Genomic DNA, 15891 nt, shown 5'->3' with positions numbered 1-15891 from the left:
GTGCGTTTGCACGCGCTCTCCTTTTATACCCGCGCTGCGGGGCGGGGTGCGCGTGGCGAAACACGCACGCCAACTGTCATTGGCTTGTTTAGTTTACACTCGAAGGTGATTGGGCTCTCGGGCGAGATCCCAATTCGTCAGTCAAGACTGACGTATTGTCTCCGTTCCCTCCTTCAGGGAACGAGGGTTACACAAGTAACCTAGACGTTACTAACATGCTTCAAAATATATTTTTTGTGTTCAACAAGTTGAGGGTGAGTAAATTATGACAGAATTGATTTTTACATTATATCTAAGTGGGTGAGTTGTTTACTTACTTTTTAATTAGTCTTGACATTATATTTATTCATTCAGATGGATGAACAGATGCGCAACATGCATGAAAACAAGAGACAAGATCACATTAACTGTGTAATAGGCCAGTCATCATAGTGCAATGAATGCACTGCCTCCTCTTAAAGGAGGCATATTATGCCCCTTTTTACAATATGTAATATAAGTCTCTGGTGTCAGTTTCAGCTCAAAATACCCCACAGGTCATTTATTATATAATTTTGAAAATGCCTATTTTGAGTGGAAGCAGAAACACGCTGTTTTTCGTGCCTGTCTCTTTAAATGCAAATGAGCTGCTGCTCCCCGCCCCCTTTTCCAGAATAGAGCTGCACCATTACAGCTCGTACCTGCTAAAAACATCTGTTTTGGTTCTGATTATCATGTTTATCACGCTGAAACCATGCGTTTTAAACCATATTAGTTTAAACTTCTGATATACGGTTTTATGAGTGCACACATCAGAAGCACATGGACAGAAAGTACACCGTTGTCGCTTACGAAATCAAAATGACGGCACCGTGGGTGGAAACTAACAGATTAAGGGCTGGTAATATTATAATGAGATCCCTTTGCAATGTCATTAGGGGAGCGAAATCAGACTCGCTGGTTTTTTCAGACGCTTGCAGAAAAAGGCTTACCAAAACAAAGTTACTGGGTTAATCATTTTAATCTTGATTATAGTACTTAAAACCTGGAAAAGTCAGATTTTCATGATATGTCACCTTTAAGAGATGTTTCCACATTCATTCTCAATTACCTCCACCAAACACACAGTGTTTTTGTTTTTACGTTACGTATGCTATAAAAATGTTATACATGTGTTATTGCTATATTTTCGTAATTATTTTATTTCTGTAATGTGAATATTTTCTCATCCAATTCTCGAGGAGGCACTGCCTCCCTTGCCTCCTCAGAGGAAGCGCCCGTGGTGCATATGTGCCAGTTGTGCTAACGGCAGGAGGCGGGGCACCCTGGCAGCATCCAGATTTCTCCCAGCAGTACTGTCTACTGAGCTCTGTCCCAGCTGACCATTCATCAGCATTACAGAAGTGGCAGGTCTGCCAGTGTGGCCGTGGGAGGCCATCCAGCCTGGCGGCCGACTCATTAATCAGGGACGTAATAAAGACTAGGAGAGCAGACGCTCAACCTCACAGCTCCTGCTGAAATACAGCTGAGCGAGTGTGCGTGTGGGCGTCAAGAGGTCAAGATGACAATCACTCCCCTTTCCATCCTTCTTCTCCAGCACTGCCTGGGCCGACACAGGGCACTGATAAATTGCTGATTGAGTGATATTGCTTGATCCTAAAAGACAGGGTGTGTGCCTAATGGCTTCTCGGAGCAGGATGAGCTACGTTGGGAGGAAGTGTGGCCGAACTCTCCCCCTGGTGCTTCGGGTAATGAGGTCAGGCTGTGGAACTCACCCTCCTCGAGGGCTGATCTCAGCTGGGTTGACTAGCACGGTGTTTAAGTCAACCCATCATTGACACTCTTATTCTCTCAGTGGAGACCTGGGATGTCTGATCTTACACAGTGCCAGAGCACAGACAGTGACTGTTACAACCCTTTGTTTTGTCTTTTCTCATTTCTGTCTCTCTTTTGTTTTGAAAGTGTCTGTATCCAGGTGTGATGCTGATTGGCTCCTGCAGGCTAATGATTGGCCCATCTGGATTGGTGCATTCAAAAAAGGCACACCTTAAAAGCCCTGATGTCACTTCCTTTCTCCAGAGCAGAACAGAGCAGAGCATAGGAAAGAGAGAGAGAGAGAGAGAGAGAGAGAGAGAGAGAGAGAGAGAGAGAGAGAGAGAGAGAGAGAGAGTTGTTGGATTTTGTCTGTGTGTTCTCTTAGTTGAATGTGGGTTGTTTAGAGTGAGGATTGTTTGATCTTTAAAAGAGATATGAATTTTGTAAGTAGGGACTGTTTGGTTTTGACCCCATTGCTTGCTATGACGTGGATTTGGATTCTCCTTTTAACTCTGTTTGCCTGATCTTGTAAATAGTTGTATATCATTGTAAATATAGAGGATTGGGAGAAAGTAAGGAGTTTGACGCCATTTTGTTTATTGTAACCTTTTTTATCTCTGTTTTTGGTTAGGAAGTTAGGTTAGTATAGTGTACGTTTTATTTTATTCTATTTTGTTTAGGGTTTAGGAAAGAGGTCTTAAAATAAGGAAGTTTTGTTTATTATTTTGGCCTGGTCAACTCCTGAAGGAAATTCCCTATTCATTGATTTATTTTGATGATTGTACCTTTTCTTTGTTTGGTTTCATTAAAAACCCTCAAAAGATTCCCCGCTTCCTCTCTTTCTTTTCATGTTGCATCCTTTACCCCTAGACGGGGCGTAACAGTGACTCAGACGACTGCGCTATGTTGCGCTGCTCTGAGACCATTCGGCACTACAGTCATATCTCAAATGTGGATTTTAATGCTGCTGTGTTTGCTAACAAGTGTCTAAATATAGACTACAGCTACAGCAAGGATTTGAGTTTTACATGCTTGATGAATGAGACAACCATTGTGAGACTTGTACACTGTAAAAATAAATTTTTCAAAGTTGTAAATAAAACAGGTTACTGGAGTACGTTTTACCAGAAATATAACTTCAGTCTTTCAAAACTGTAGTAGTAATTCAAAACACTACTTCAAAATTTCACATTTAATTCAATGTGTTACTTGCAGCTTCTTTTCACAATATAGCAACATGTAAGCAATTTTCAAATTCATGTAGGACGTATGAGTTTATTTTGTACAACAAAAAGAAAAAATTCCCTTAAGTAACATTAACCAAAGATCACATTTTTCTCTAAACCATAAACTACAATTCTCATCACAGTTCTCAAAGGAAATGTCAGAGGGAACCAATGGCGAATAAGCATTTTGGTTTCCAAACTGATGTCATGAATCATTTTTAGCAACATTGTTAGAGAAATAATGTTATTTTGGGCAATTTAGCCTTAATAATAATTTTATTAGGGATGCACCAATTCACTGATACACTTCTGGCTGACACCAATGAGTCAATAATGATTTTTATGTTATGATCAATAATCAATAAGTGACCGATAATACAATTTTATAATATTTCGTCTAAATAAAAATTTAGTGTGAATGATCTGTAAATTGAATTGAGGCATCACAACATTACAATGCACAGTATTAAAAAATTAATATTCATTTTTGAGATTGGCTAAAGATTACATTTAACAGTGTTATTAAATATAACTTAAGAATAACTTCAAGTGACCATATATACTTAAAACAAATACCTAATAGCAATCATGTTTGATCGTTGTAATTCTTATACAGCAACTTGTTAGCAACTTCAAAATTCCTGCTGGAGGTATCAATTTTTTTTTACCAGCATTTTTTACTCAAAACTATGGTACAGATATATCCTGCATCCCTATTTCTTTTAATCTTCATTATGACTTTTCATTGCTATGTTCAAAGTGTAAATCTGCTGTGAATGAGACAAGTGATTCCGCAGCAAAGATTCTAGAATGAAGCTCCATTAAAATCTAAAGGTTGCATTACAGGGAAGCAGCTGGTAAAGCTGGTAAAGGTTCCTACAACATCTTTACACCAGCTGCTCTGTCATGACAATCAGCACACTTGATTTCTGTCTGTTGTGCATGCAAATCAATATTCATTGATTTCACGTACACTTATGCTGCATTGAAAAGTCTTTGCAAATGCACCATATATACATATATGTTTAGACGCCGCTACTGTATGTATTAGAAACTGCTGCAGATTACAAATGTAACCATATATCCTTTGCTCACAATGCCATGAGCGAGCCATGGAGGTGTCCTGTACGCCAGTGAACCTCATTTAAAAACATTCATACTTGCTAATGCACCGTTGCCTTATTCAAAACATCCATAACATGAGTCACATATTTTGTACACATTAACATTTGTCTTTTCCTGTGTGCGTTTCCTGGTGTCATGCACTAATTGTGTATTTACATCTGCGTCTATCACAGCAGGACAGCACAGACCCGAGCAAATTGACCCACTGACCTTCCTGCATTTCTTGTATAGCCCATCATCCATTTGTGAGTGGTGGGCCATGCTTTTAGCCTGCTGTCTGTGCTCAGTGTGGAATGATGGAGCTGTGCATTAGTCAGAGTGCTTTTCAAGGTAAGAGCCATTCAGCGCACAAACCTGAAGCCTCATCACACCCGTCCTGAAGGTGACTGATCGGAAACACTAACTTATACACCTCTAAAAGCAGAAAGGTCAATGTTCCAATCACCAATATGTAATCAATACAGTGCAAAATGTAATTATTACAGACAGACAAGAGGAGTCTGAGACAAAAGACAGAATGGAAAAGCTCTGCTCATTCAATCAGTCTCAAAGGAAAATGACACCGCATAGAATATTTATGCAGAGAATTGAGGGCTGCGTAGCTCTCAAAAGTATACTGCATGGAGCAGCTCTTGACAAATAACACAGGGATTATCCCTTGTATTGCTCGCAGAGCTTTTACAGTAAGACAAAAAAGAGTGACGGGAATTGTCAGACAAAAGCTAAAAACAACACAGAGCTCTTAGGTAGTGGTGTACAACAGCTTTCTGGTGCGAAAATGAAGTGCAACATGGACTATGCTGTGCTTGGAAAATGACTGTAGCAGTTTTCAGTGAGCAAAATGCATGGCTAGCATTTAGTGTTATATTTTACATGTTTTGTGTGATTAATCAATGTTTTAAAAATAAACATGAACTTTGTAAGGCTCTGTACTGATATAATCCTCAAAACTAGCAAATGCAAATTGTGAGAAATATCAACGTCAAATATTACTGACAACAATGTTTTAGTCCCCTATGTTAAATGACAAATATTAGATATGAAACACGCAAACTGTTTCAGAAGATGTCACTCACTTATTCTGTCAACAGTGTGGTGTAAAGGAAGTGTGGATGAAACAGGCCTACTGATTATACTAGAACAAACCAATCTCATTTTAAAACGTCACCTACATTATTCTCATGTTCCAAACATTGTGCTTTAGTTTTAACTTTTTTTTTTACGTGATTACGCTGCTTTCTTTCTACAACAATAAATTAAAATAGTTACTGAAGAGATTTTAGTTTAAGTTTACATAACTATGGATGAAGTTTCCCTGTAAATAAAATGCATTTTACAGTGACTTGTGAAGGTGAAGATCCGATCTTGATAATCACTGAAAGTACATTTTACTTTTAGATCAGTAGATAAATCATGTTCCTTAGTCTCACCACACTATGATCCTTTAAATTAAAAACCTGTTGAACCTCAAACTTTTCAGCTTGTTATACATGATCACATGTAATATTCTGATCAGATAAATCTATAACCAAAGATCTGGCTTGTGTACTAACTTTACATCACGTAATACTGAATGAGAATTTACAGCCATTACATTTCTGGCTGACACCAATAAGTCAACCATTTTTATGTTATGATCAATAACCAATAAGTGTATTTAATAAATATTTATAATATTTCGTCTAAATAAAAATGTAGTGTGAATGATCTGTAAATTGAATTGAGGCATGGAAGAAAAATGGAAAATGAAAACGAGAGACTAAAACATATAGATCTCTGGCTAGAATAAAAATAACACAATGCTGAAATAAATATAGAAGATCGTGGAGCAAATAGGAAATACACTGTCAAGCGCGGTGCTGTCCATCCTGTGTGGGCTTTATCACAATTACGCCGATGACTTTTTGACTTACGAGTCCATCTGTTGGGCAATGTGTGATGAGAGAACATATTTCAGCTCGAGTGCAACCAAAGTACTAGTGAAGCGTCTTAAATAAACCTCCTCAACACAAATCTGCTAGAGTTTTTTTCTCCGCTAACAAATGAACAATACAGTGAGAAATGGGTTCACATCATCTTCCCATCGGGCTCTGTGGAGCTGCGCGTATCCTGTTCCGCTAATCGCGTGGAAAGCAGAACAAGTATACAATGTTTCGAATTATAAATATAAATGCTTACCTTGCCCTTGTGCCACCCACACGACAGCAAACACGGCCAGAATCAGAATGACCATGTTTGGTGTGTAATTTCTTGTCGAGTTCATGCTCGCGGCAGTGGGCTCCTATCACAGAATATGTCCTTGTATTAAAACACTTTCCGAATAATTAAAGAGGAACAGGACGCAAACGTTCCGCGAGACCTCCGCCGCACGCCGTAAGGAACGAGATTTGTAATTGTGAACGGAGGAGAGCCGGAGAATGTTCAATTTCTGTCAGCACCTCTCAGACTGAGTCGAGCCGTTTCAGTACCGCGGACAGCTCCTAGCGTCAGCAACTGGAACAACTTCAGGCTCCGCGCAAAGTTTGTACCGTACATAATCTAATAGTGCCCTCGATTAAATGGCTCATGTCTTAGCATTTGTATTTCATTTCAACTGCTGACTGAGGCGAAAGGAGGAAGTGGCCGGCCGTGCACTACGGATTAAACAGATTACTCTAGTGTGCACACCTACTGAGCTAGTCAAAAATATATTAAAAATGCAATAAAAAAATGAATAAATGTTTTCATATGAAATACATGTTTTCTGTAATAAAAGTCATATTGAAATATTTTGTAGGGCATAGAGTAATAACTGTATGTGTGTAATGTCTAGAGATTATTTAAAAAAAAAGAAAAGCATTAAGAGGCTGCAATATGGTGAAAGAAGTTGTCAAATGTTTTATTTTTAGTTCATAAAATAAAAATAAAAATGTAATTAAAATATAAATAAAATTTTATTAATGCTTGAACTTAAAAGTCACTTCATTTTCATGGGACAAGAAAACCATTACTTTACTTTTAAAATATATACACACATACCATTCAAAAGTTTTGGGGTCAGTAAAAAAAATCTTACTGACCCTAAACTTTTGATATGATACTGTATGTATATATATATATATTATGTTATGATATTGACATATTTTATACTACTACTGTATTTTTAAAGAAATTCATACTTTTATTCAGCAAGGATGTATTAAATTAATCAAAAGTGACAGTAAAAAAAAAAAAAACATTCATTATGTTACAAAACAATGCTGTTCTTCTGAACTTTCCGTTCATCAAAGAATCCAGAAAAAAGGATCACAGTTTCCACAAAAATATTAAGCGGCATGCCTGACATTAATAATAATAGGAAATGTTTCTTGAACACACAAAATCAGCATATTAGAATGATTTCTGAAGGATCATGTGACACTGAGGACTGGCGTAATTGCTGGAAATTCAGCTTTGTATTACACGAATAAAATACATTTTAAAACAGAAAATAGTGATTTTAATTAGCAAAAAAATGTTTTACAATATTACTGTATTTACTGTGGTTTTGGTCAAATAAATGTAGCCTTTGTAACAATCTTCAGGAAACATAAAAAAACACTGACCCCAAACATACTTAAAACCTTCTTATCAAACAGCAAGTTTAATTCAGGTCAAACAGTGTAATTCTAAAAAAAAAATGATATTCATGTTATATGCATGACTCAAAAATCTGCATATTTTGACCTTTCTATTAAAAGTCAGGTTTTGTTCAGGTCAGAAGGAACAATTCCAAGAAACATCTTGAATGTTGAGTGTATATTTGCCTTGAAAATATTTTGGGAAACTTTTTAAAATGACATGCAATAAAAGTGTAAGAAAAACATTTTAGCATTTACCTGATAGTTACACAGCTTGTTAGACCTGTCTCTAAACAATAACTTTGCAATTATAGCAATATCACAGCTATTTGCAACAGAACCACTGTTAAGATTTGTTTTTTTGTTTTGCTGCATTCTTTCCCACTGGAATGGGGTAATTCTGGTGAATAAAAACATCTAATTATAAGCAAACCGCCTCAGTTTATAACGATAATTTAAAAGAATCTAGAGAGGAAAAGGGAAAAATTAAAATCTCAAAACTTTAACTCTCCTAAAAATTACCCATACAATTACCTGCTCATCAGTTCCCAGTATTTGTGCTCCACAAAGAACTAAATAGTAAGGAAAAGAGCAACACTCATGAAATATGCATGAGGTGAGACAGAGGACTTTGTGGCAATAATATAGAAATGTTAAGTGATGCCGCAGAGCTAAAGAGTTATGAACGTTAACCACCAAATGTTAATGCAGTCCTCATCTGCTGGCCATTATTGCAATTATAGGAAGCCATCATCACCTTTTCATTTCACCATATTTCCCTTGGAACCTGCTCATGTTTATGTGGAAATGTTCTCTGCCTCTGTGTAATAATTACTATTCCAAGCTCAGTGGTGAGACTGTAACTGGTAATTATAATTGCACACTGCAAAAGTAAAAATGCTGAATTTACAACCTGGTTAGACAAACTTAACAAGCAGAAAATGATTGATTTCTTGATTGAAGCTGTGCAGTCTTAAACAGCTACATAGTATTCTACCTTTTTGAATGCATTTGTTTCACGAGAACAGGGTTATTCCCCTGAAGCTAGTCTGGGCCGGGGTTCACTAAAGCATTAAGGTTGCCTGTGCCTACAAGCCAGTATCCTGAGGTTAAATCATCTCTGTGTGTCAGTGCTTAAATGGATATTTCAACCAAGAATTTCAATTCTGGCATCATTTAATCACCCTTATTTCGTTCCAAACCTGTATGATGTTTTTCTTCTGTGCAATGGAAGGTATTTTAAAAATGCTTCAACTGTTTTTTGTCCATAAAATGAAACTCAACAGGGTCCAAAACAACAAAAGACCCACTGACTTTAATTTCATGCACAAAATGCTTCAAAATGTATCCTCTTGCTTTACAGACACACAGAAAGTCATGCAGGTTTGGAATGGCATGAAAGAATTTCCATTTTGGGGTGAACAGTCTTCAACAATCAGTTAAATCCAGTAAGAAAAGCTGCCTCCGAAATCACATACTCTCTTAGGCTGTGTTTACACTAATGTAGTTCAGTTCCCTTGGTTCTTTTGGTCCGGACCAGAAAAGAAAATGAAACATTTAGTCCTTCATGCTGACAGATACAGAGCAAAAGGCATAAGGACACGGTCATAACCTGATTGGACAGCTTTTAAGACATATTTTGCTAACTTACCAAACATCTAAACAATGCTGTGTGATGGGCTGAATGTGCCCATTGTATGTGTGTAAATGCATTCTTTTTACCCGTTTATATCTCACAAAGAACTTATTAAATATGTAAATGACTGGAGTAAAAACAGATACAGGAATTCTTCCGTTGCACACAGATCTGCTGTAAGGAGATGGCGGTTCAGAACAAAGCTCCTGACAAGAAGAACCAGGTATGCTTGAGCATTCTGTCCTCTTCACAGTTGCGTCTTGTAACATCACATGCTGTTTTTGGTTTGTTTAGATAGCTTGTTTGGTTTGTACCTAGGTTCGGATGGCAGCGTTCACACTTATTCAAATGAACCATACTAACAAAGCAATTGCACTAGACTTTGTTTTACTAACACCAAACCTGCAAATGTATACACACCCTTAGTAGGTATACTACATTTGAATAAGAACTTAATTCACAATCGTTTAAAAAGTATGCTCTGTATGAAAGTGTGTAGTGTGAGTGAAATTTAGACGCACTACATCCGTACTACATTCACACATTATTTTATAAATTGTGAATTCGGACTAACTACTGTCTTCATAAAAAATTATATATATATATATATACATTTTATAGTCTGTATAAAATACATAAATTCGGATATACTACTATTCATGTACTGTTTTATAAATGAATTCGGACATACTACTCTTCACATACTACCTTATTTAAAAAGTGTGGGGGGGGGGGATTCAGACATACTACTCTTTTCACATACTGTTTTTTGCCTACTACACAGTAGGGCAGTAGGCTTATTTGTGTCACAAATCCTGTCCATGGACTTCCATCCGATTGCCACCAGAGGTCACCCTTCCGTTACATTGACTCTCACACTACACAAACTGTGGCGTGTCATCCCAGACTACATTTCCCATCATCCATTGCACTGATTGCACACAGCTGTAACCAATCACACACACACTATATTACACCCACTCAGATCCTTCTCAAACTGCCATTATTATAAGCGCATATCACTACCCTAGCTGATAGCTACTTTACGGAGCCTGCTCTAGTTTTCATAGTCTAGTCATTGTCATAGTCTTGCCTTGCCTGCTTTCCCGAGTTCGCATTCTTGCCGGAGTATTTTGGATTACCCTTTTGTCTTGTCTTTTGGATTATGTTTGCACCTTGCCTGAACTATTGCTCGTGTTCCTCGGATTACACCTCTTGTCAAACCCTTTGGATTATGTTTGCCATCGATCAACCAATGCCTGTTAATCGGATTACTCTTGTGTCTTGCCTGTGCCATATCTGTTTGCTAGTGTTCGACCCTGCCTGTTTCTGACCATGTCTTCTAATAAAGCTTTGCAAATGGATCTGCATGCCTCACGTCTCTGTCACTCTGTAACAATTTGGATTCAGAGAAACTGTACAGAACTGTTCCACAGCTATTCATATTAATGAAAAATATTAAAAAGACATAATAACATGACACAAATAAAACCATGGCACACATAAAATTATCTAATTACCTTTCTATGCATATAAAATATTTGATTGATATGGTAAGTTCTTGAAGCATGTGATGAAAAATTAAACCCACTTGCTGTATAAATGTATAAGAATCAAAGTTATGTCCATATGATGAAAGCTATTTAAAAGCTAGGCGTATTAATTCATATTTCACCTCCTGCTATAAATGCAACAACATTTTAAATTTTTCTAAATTAACTCCCCCACCCACACAATCAAACACACACACACTAATCTCCACTTTGGACAATAATGCATGCAAATTAAATATTAAGGTCATCAAAGGGAAGCAATTCCGGGCCGTCGCACAAAGTTGGAAGACAAGAAAAAGGTCAGGCTTTAAGGGCTCTGGATTGCTTCAGGAGAGCATCAAAGCAGCTTGGAGGTTTATAGTTAGTCGTAACTGTTGAATGGGGTTTTATGTTCATGTTAGAATCTGTGCGCTTTATCAGAATGGAAAGTTACTCATCAAAAACGCAAACTAATGTGGGCAGCCTGTGACTTATTTAGCACAAATGTGAGATGTGAGCTCTCTCTGCTTAGAAGCAATTGTCTTCGTCTGCTGTTTGCAAGAGGCTAATGGCAAGAAACAGTCCAAGATGTTGTCCGTATTTCAGGACCTCAGTCACGCTACTTCAGAGGAATTATGCTCAGACTTGTTTTTCTAAAAAGTATGTCTGCTTCAAAGACGGTACAGTAACTTGTGTGTGTGTATATTTATTTATTTAGTTTTAATAACTGGGTCACTTGTTTCATGGTACAAAACAATATAGCTTCCTTTCAAAAAGAATTAGTTTGCTTTTCGAGATTACAGCTAAACAAATCGGAGAGTTCAGGGTTTAAACTAGTTTTTTCTATGCCGCTGAGCCAACCCAGATAGGATGTGGGCCGCATTTCCTGCCTGCTCATCGCCTGCCAATCACCCTGTCATTCAGGGGCAAGGTCTGAAAACAGCCTAAACACCTCCTACTGTTTGCAAAGGAGACAAGCAAACACGAAAGGAATGAGAGAAGCTTGACAATTCGCTTTTTTTCTGAACTGTAAATGTCTAAAAATCACAGATTTAAAAAAATACAAAAGATGCAAATCAAATTACTTGGAGAACAACTCAAGAGCTATTCTGTCACAGTCCTCTGTCACAGATAGCGTATCAAGTTTTGTTCCTGTTCAACAAAGCTTGTCTCGACATGCTGCAAAAACAAAACCTCCATCATCCTTTTATCAGCCAGGCTGAGAAAGGCAATAATATACTTTCTACTTCAACCGTAATGAAATCTGTGTTTCTGATCTCCCCGAAATAATTGAGAACAGGATCTTGAACTGTCAATGCACCACGGTTCTATACAATCCCAGCACGGTTAGACGCCCATGTTCACCGAGCAATCATCTCTCATCAAGCCTGACCATCAGAACTTTCTGTCGAAAGTCGACTGAGAGCTATTTCAATTATTTAAAATGTGCATCTTCGAACTCTCAGTTTATTTCATGCAAAAAGCAGAGATTTCTCTTCATGGTGCCCATACCACAAACTGAGCCGATCACAAGCTTGTTCATGATGAGGTAATTCTTCCCGCAGAAGCCATCTGGCAAAGCCACAAAACCAAATACAAACAACAACCTTGCAATTGAAGACCCTGTTTTGTGCATTACAATAGACAGTGTGATTTTATTCAGAATATTTTATCTTTATTTACGCCATGAGAAAATGGCCTCTCTCATTGTTTATGAAACACAAGCCATAAACTGCATTTACTGTCTTGTGGTTCCCAAGGCTGACAGAATGACTCACATCCAAAACATATTGAAATAATAATTTCTATAATGTGTGTTCTGGTTAATGAAATGTATAATTTTGTTATAATTTTACAAAAGACTTAAAAATATTAAGAAGCAAAACAATTATAAAAGGCACTGTACCATATATATCACAAATACATTTTACATATGCACAAAATTATTGCTATGAAACATAAATTTCACATATAGTATTGTTCAAATATTGGGGGGGTCAGTAAGATTTTTTAAAAATGAATATATATTTATTTATTACAGTATACAGTAGTAAGACAAAATCCACAAAAATATTAGTTTTCAACATTGATAATAATCACAAATGTTTCTTTTCAAAAGAAAGACTTTTCAAAAACATTAAAATATTTCTAACCCCTTTTGTAGTGTACACTACAGGACGATAAAATTATTAAAGGTTTCAAGGCCTCACTTATATGTCCTAAATTTTCAGCAGCATATCCAAACTACATTGTCCTTAACTAGCACTCTATGCTCTCTGGCACTTCCTATAATGCTCTGTCGCAGAGTGGCTATGTCAGTACAGACTGAGGCTTGACCAGTCACCACAGCAGGCACTCTGTGGAGTGGAGCCTTGGTTCAGGATAAAAAGTACTCACAGACCCAGCGGCCATTCAGTCCCACTGGGCAGGGATCTATCAAGCCATCCACCTGCATGCTCCGTCTCACACATAAATGCAGGGGCAAGCATAAAGCATCTAGCTTGAGGGGAAATGAAAGCCTTGCACCATGGTGACATCTGTCCTAAAGAAAAAATGTCGCAAGTGGCATTTCTGTGTTTTCTGACCGCCTTAAAAAAAGACCAAAAAACACTGTGAGTAGGAAATTAAATGGAGAAAAAAAGAAAAGGAAAAAAAGAAAAATCACTGAACCTGCAACTTTAGAGTACTAACGTATGTGTCTTACAGAGGTCCTATACTTCAATATATATTAATTCCTAAACTTGCTTTGCCAAGCAGAAACAGACTTCAGAAAAACCCTTTATCTGTTTTAGAACTCAAAAGCTCCACAAAAAGATCTCTGCCACTTTGAACCTGCCTAAAACAACAACAGGGAGATTTTTTTTAGAAGTTTCAATGTATGAATATTTGAGCATAAAGAATTCAGGCAAAACTCCCTGGGGCTGCAATAAGAGAGTGGAAGAGAGTACATAAACTGCACTACATGATTGTATTTCTTAAGTCATCAGACTCCAGCCTACACTACTGCACTGTCAGAAGACTATATTTCGCTTTTCCTCTGAGTCCCTATTTATTCAAGCAATACATCTGTGAGTAGATAATGACCCTAAGCTTCTTACACTGCAGTCGGCAATGCACCAAGAAACATAAACCTCACATCAAAAGTTAAAGGGCAATGCTCAGCGGAGCAGATAGGAGTGTCACGGGGTGAAGGGACCAGACACACTCTTTCTCTGCTCAGCAGATGTTGTGCTCATATTCTACAGAAGACAGAGTTTCGGACTGTACCCAAAGAGTGCTCTCTGCCCCCTGGGGTCAGTCAGATCGCTATTATCTGAAGAGACTAGGATAAAGCTATCTGGGTTTGGATTTGCGTAGCTCCTGTGTTTTTCCTGTTCTCCTGCATTCCAGACTTTTTAGATTTGTTTAATGAAGGCCACTGCATTTAGCTCCTCGACTCCTTGCCTGCAACCAACCTGTGACAAAAAGCTAATTAAAAGGAATTATAAATACTATAAATACTACATACTGAATAAATACCAAATATTATAATAGTAATAATAAAAGTAATAATAATAACAGTGGAAGGAAGAAGGGCTTTCCTCAGTCTTGCTTTCCTCTGACGCTGTAGTTGAGCAGTAGGTGATTTCACCCCTGAGATGCTTCTAAACGGTGCAATGGGGAGACTGTGTGTAACTGAATAATTAAAGACACTCAAGCATTTAATTTTAGGACTTGGCAGCACAGTATGTGGGATCATGTTACCGCCACTGCATTCCTCATAAATGTACAGCATTCCCCATAAATGTACAGTCAGTACACTGTGAGTCGGCTGAATACATATTTACACACAAGGCCTAAACATAAAAAATACATGAAGATGTATGGAAAAGAAGGGGGTTGTCTGTACACACGAGAGAGACAATATATCTACATATCTAATTACAGTGGATTAGCAATCTGCTTTTTTAATGCTGGAAATATTCAGAATATGTTGGGTAGATTAGATTTATCAATAAAGTAAAAAAATTATAAAATAAAATAAAAAGGAGAGACATTAATATCTACTAAATACATACACACACGTTCATTTATTTAAAATAATATATAATTATTAGATGAAAAATAAAAAAAAACAGATATGTTGCCTTGGCAACTAACTGAAATAAGCTGAAGATGAAGTACTAAAACTACAAGAAAAAAAAACAACTATAAATGCTACACACTAAATAAATACCAAATATTATAATAGCATAAAATATAAATGCATTACATTTAAACTTTTTTTAACTTTATTTTAACTTTATTTAAAATATTCATTATATTCACACACCTCTCTATTTATCTAGTTGTTTATATCAGTCTCAATATATACATACAAAAAGAGAGAGAGAGAATCCTTCGTTTAAGATTTAAGGTAGTCCCGGTCTCCCTGGGTGAGCACAACATTTTCTCGCAATAGCACGGCCATTTAAATTGGCACCAATGAGGCCACGAAGAGATTAAATTGTTTAATCCTACACAAATTCATACACAGCACACAGTCAAATGAAGTCATTAGCTCTGTGTTAACAGCAGGGAAGCCAATTACAAATGGCAGCAAGAGCTCAAAGAAACATTACCCTTGTGACTACGATCTACCTCATAAGAACTCCAAATTCAATTCAGTTTATTCTCCAAAGAAAGCCTGGAAAACCTGAAGCACCCACAGTAATGCTGCCACTCTAATGCATTATTTATAGGTCTTAAGTTATTCATTAGACAAGACTGGGCACCATCCCATAATGTAGGTGTGGAAGACCATGAATATTAACAAGGGAGACTTGATATTTAAACATGGCGTGGAAAAAAATCGCTGCAAGTAAATGCCAAGTAAATAGCACAGCACGTTAGTTACAGTGTGTTGCAGCTTGCCAATGCCTGTTGTTATTCTAAAGCATGACCTTTCCATGGCAAGATTGCTACTTATTTCTCTTGGTTTTTGAAACACTTTGGGAGTT

At 37.2% G+C, this 15891-nt stretch overlaps 1 protein-coding gene across 2 annotated transcripts in view; it reads right to left on the bottom strand.

The window, feature by feature from the left end:
* Positions 1 to 6609, bottom strand: part of LOC107592594 (seizure protein 6-like) — a 104382-nt gene extending 97773 nt beyond the window's left edge. For both annotated transcript variants that reach the window (XM_016282123.1, XM_016282122.1), the window contains exon 1: positions 6324 to 6609. In XM_016282123.1, coding sequence (XP_016137609.1) covers positions 6324 to 6408 — 85 coding nt within the window. In that variant the 5' untranslated portion in view covers positions 6409 to 6609. The remainder of the gene's footprint in view (positions 1 to 6323) is intronic.
* Positions 6610 to 15891: the final 9282 nt, after the last annotated feature.

Source organism: Sinocyclocheilus grahami, unplaced genomic scaffold (genome assembly GCF_001515645.1).
Source record: "Sinocyclocheilus grahami isolate Dianchi unplaced genomic scaffold, SAMN03320097.WGS_v1.1 scaffold155.1, whole genome shotgun sequence".
Taxonomy (NCBI): Eukaryota; Metazoa; Chordata; class Actinopteri; order Cypriniformes; family Cyprinidae; genus Sinocyclocheilus; species Sinocyclocheilus grahami.
Note: the sequence above shows the minus strand (reverse complement) of the source record. Positions and strands in the feature narration are given on the sequence as shown.